Raw genomic sequence first — 1,890 nt, 5'->3', positions numbered from 1 at the left:
AGAGGTTGAGCATTTCTTCATGGGGATTTTGACATTCTTTATGTGAAATACTTGGATTAAGATAAGTTTAAGAATTGAGAATTTGGGGATTTGAGGAAGTTAATGGTGGTACATATTCCATGTGTTTTGCTACTGCTAGCATGGCACATAACTTTCTGCAGAGAAATTATAGAAACATGACTGCGTAAAAGAAATGACTGAATTAGCTTTGGTTTTGCAACAAAGTGAATTTGAAAAAGACACCTTTGTTTTATGGAACTTCTTAGGTTTCAGAGTTGGGAATAAGAGTTGGAACCTGTAAAATGTCTTCAGCTCTCTTGAATATGTTATCAACTTATTCAGATGTGTTGAAGTTTATATGACTGAATGATGGTAATTTTTTTTTAATGTTTCTTTTAGGTAGATGAAGTTCCTGATGGAGCTGTAAAACTACCTACAAACAAACTACCCATTTTCTTTTTTGGAACTCATGAGACGTAAGTCCTGTTAGCTTTTAGATGCAAATTAGAAGTTTCAGGATTGTGCATAAAATGAAAAAGTAGAGATTAATTTAAAGAGGAATAGGAAAAAATACAAAACTTTAAAATTGTGTTTGAACTTTAGAATAAATTTTCAAGCTGCCTCTGTGTTGAGGAAGTACTATGTATCTTTTGCTTTTAGATAGTAAAGGCACTGTAGGTTTAATTTTGATTGTAGGTTTAATTTTCTTAATCAGGGAAGGAAGCAAAAGAATGGGGGAAAGTTTGTATGGGAAGTTTTTAGAGGACATTCAACATTTCTGTTCAGTAAAATTATATGGACTTTTCCCCCACTATTCTGGGATTTGAATTCAGTGTCCTGTACTTGGTAGGCAGGTGCTCTACCATTGAGTCATGCCTCTGGCCCAACTAAGTGATTTTTTTTTTTTTGTCGGTCATGAGGTTGAACTCTGGGCCTAAACGCTGTCCCTGTGCTCTTCAGCTCTTCAGCTCAAGGCGAGCACTCTACCGCTTAAGCCACAGCACCATTTGTGGTTTTCTAGTGGTTTATTGGAGATAAAAGTCTCATGGACTTTGGGCTAGCTTTGAACCTGGCTTTGAACTGCGATCCTCAGATCTCAGCCTCCTGAGTAGCTAGGATTACAGGTGTGAGCCACCAGCGCCTAGTCCAACTAAGTGATTTCCATAAGGATTGTCTTGTATCATGCTTTAGGCCTTAGGCTATATTGTATGAAATACGAGAAGATGAAATCTGGACAGTTCCTTTGAGTGTACTAGAGGCTTATGGGTAGTAGAGCCACTCTGATTTGTTCTACTGTCCCTAGTGGATATGGGCACAAACTGGTGAGACAATTTTAATTTTTCAAAAATTAGCTGAAAATTGAACTGTTACTTTTACATGGATAAGATTTTCTGGGAGCTATCTCATTGGTTTCCAATGATTATATTCCTATATACCTATCATTTAATAGCCTTCTAAGTACTATATAATTTGACTGGTTTTGAACTTAAAATAATTTCTGTAGCTTAGGCTTGCTTATTTGGGATGAAGAGAAACAAAGCTTGGTATTCCTCTTCTAATTATAATTATGTTCCTAGAAATGGCTACAATGGCAATGTCTGATTTAATGTTTCTTAGCAACCATCTTCCAGTTATTAATGTGTACGTGTGTTACTGAGGTTTGAACTCAGCCTCATGCTTACTAACTGCCAATTATCCTTCAGCCCTTTTAAATTCTGGTTGTAAGTACAATGCATCTTTTTTTTTGGGGGGGGGGACTGAACTCTGGGCCTGGGCGCTGTCCCTCAGCTCTTCATCTCAAGGCTAGTGCTCTACCACTTGAGCCACAGCGCCACTTCTGGATTTTTCTGCTTATGTGGTGCTGAGGAATCGAACCCAGGGCCTCATGCA

At 37.8% G+C, this 1,890-nt stretch overlaps 1 protein-coding gene across 4 annotated transcripts in view; it reads left to right on the top strand.

Annotated features, from left to right (window-relative positions):
- The window catches only part of Psip1 (PC4 and SFRS1 interacting protein 1), a 50,660-nt gene that overhangs the window by 5,591 nt on the left and 43,179 nt on the right, over positions 1-1,890 (top strand). For all 4 annotated transcript variants that reach the window (XM_013020815.1, XM_013020814.1, XM_013020816.1 and 1 more), the window contains exon 2: positions 400-476. In XM_013020815.1, coding sequence (XP_012876269.1) covers positions 400-476 — 77 coding nt within the window. The remainder of the gene's footprint in view (positions 1-399; positions 477-1,890) is intronic.

The sequence above is a fragment of the Dipodomys ordii genome, unplaced genomic scaffold (assembly GCF_000151885.1).
Source record: "Dipodomys ordii isolate 6190 unplaced genomic scaffold, Dord_2.0 Scaffold53, whole genome shotgun sequence".
NCBI classification, from domain to species: domain Eukaryota; kingdom Metazoa; phylum Chordata; class Mammalia; order Rodentia; family Heteromyidae; genus Dipodomys; species Dipodomys ordii.
This window is presented reverse-complemented; position numbering and strand designations above follow the sequence as displayed.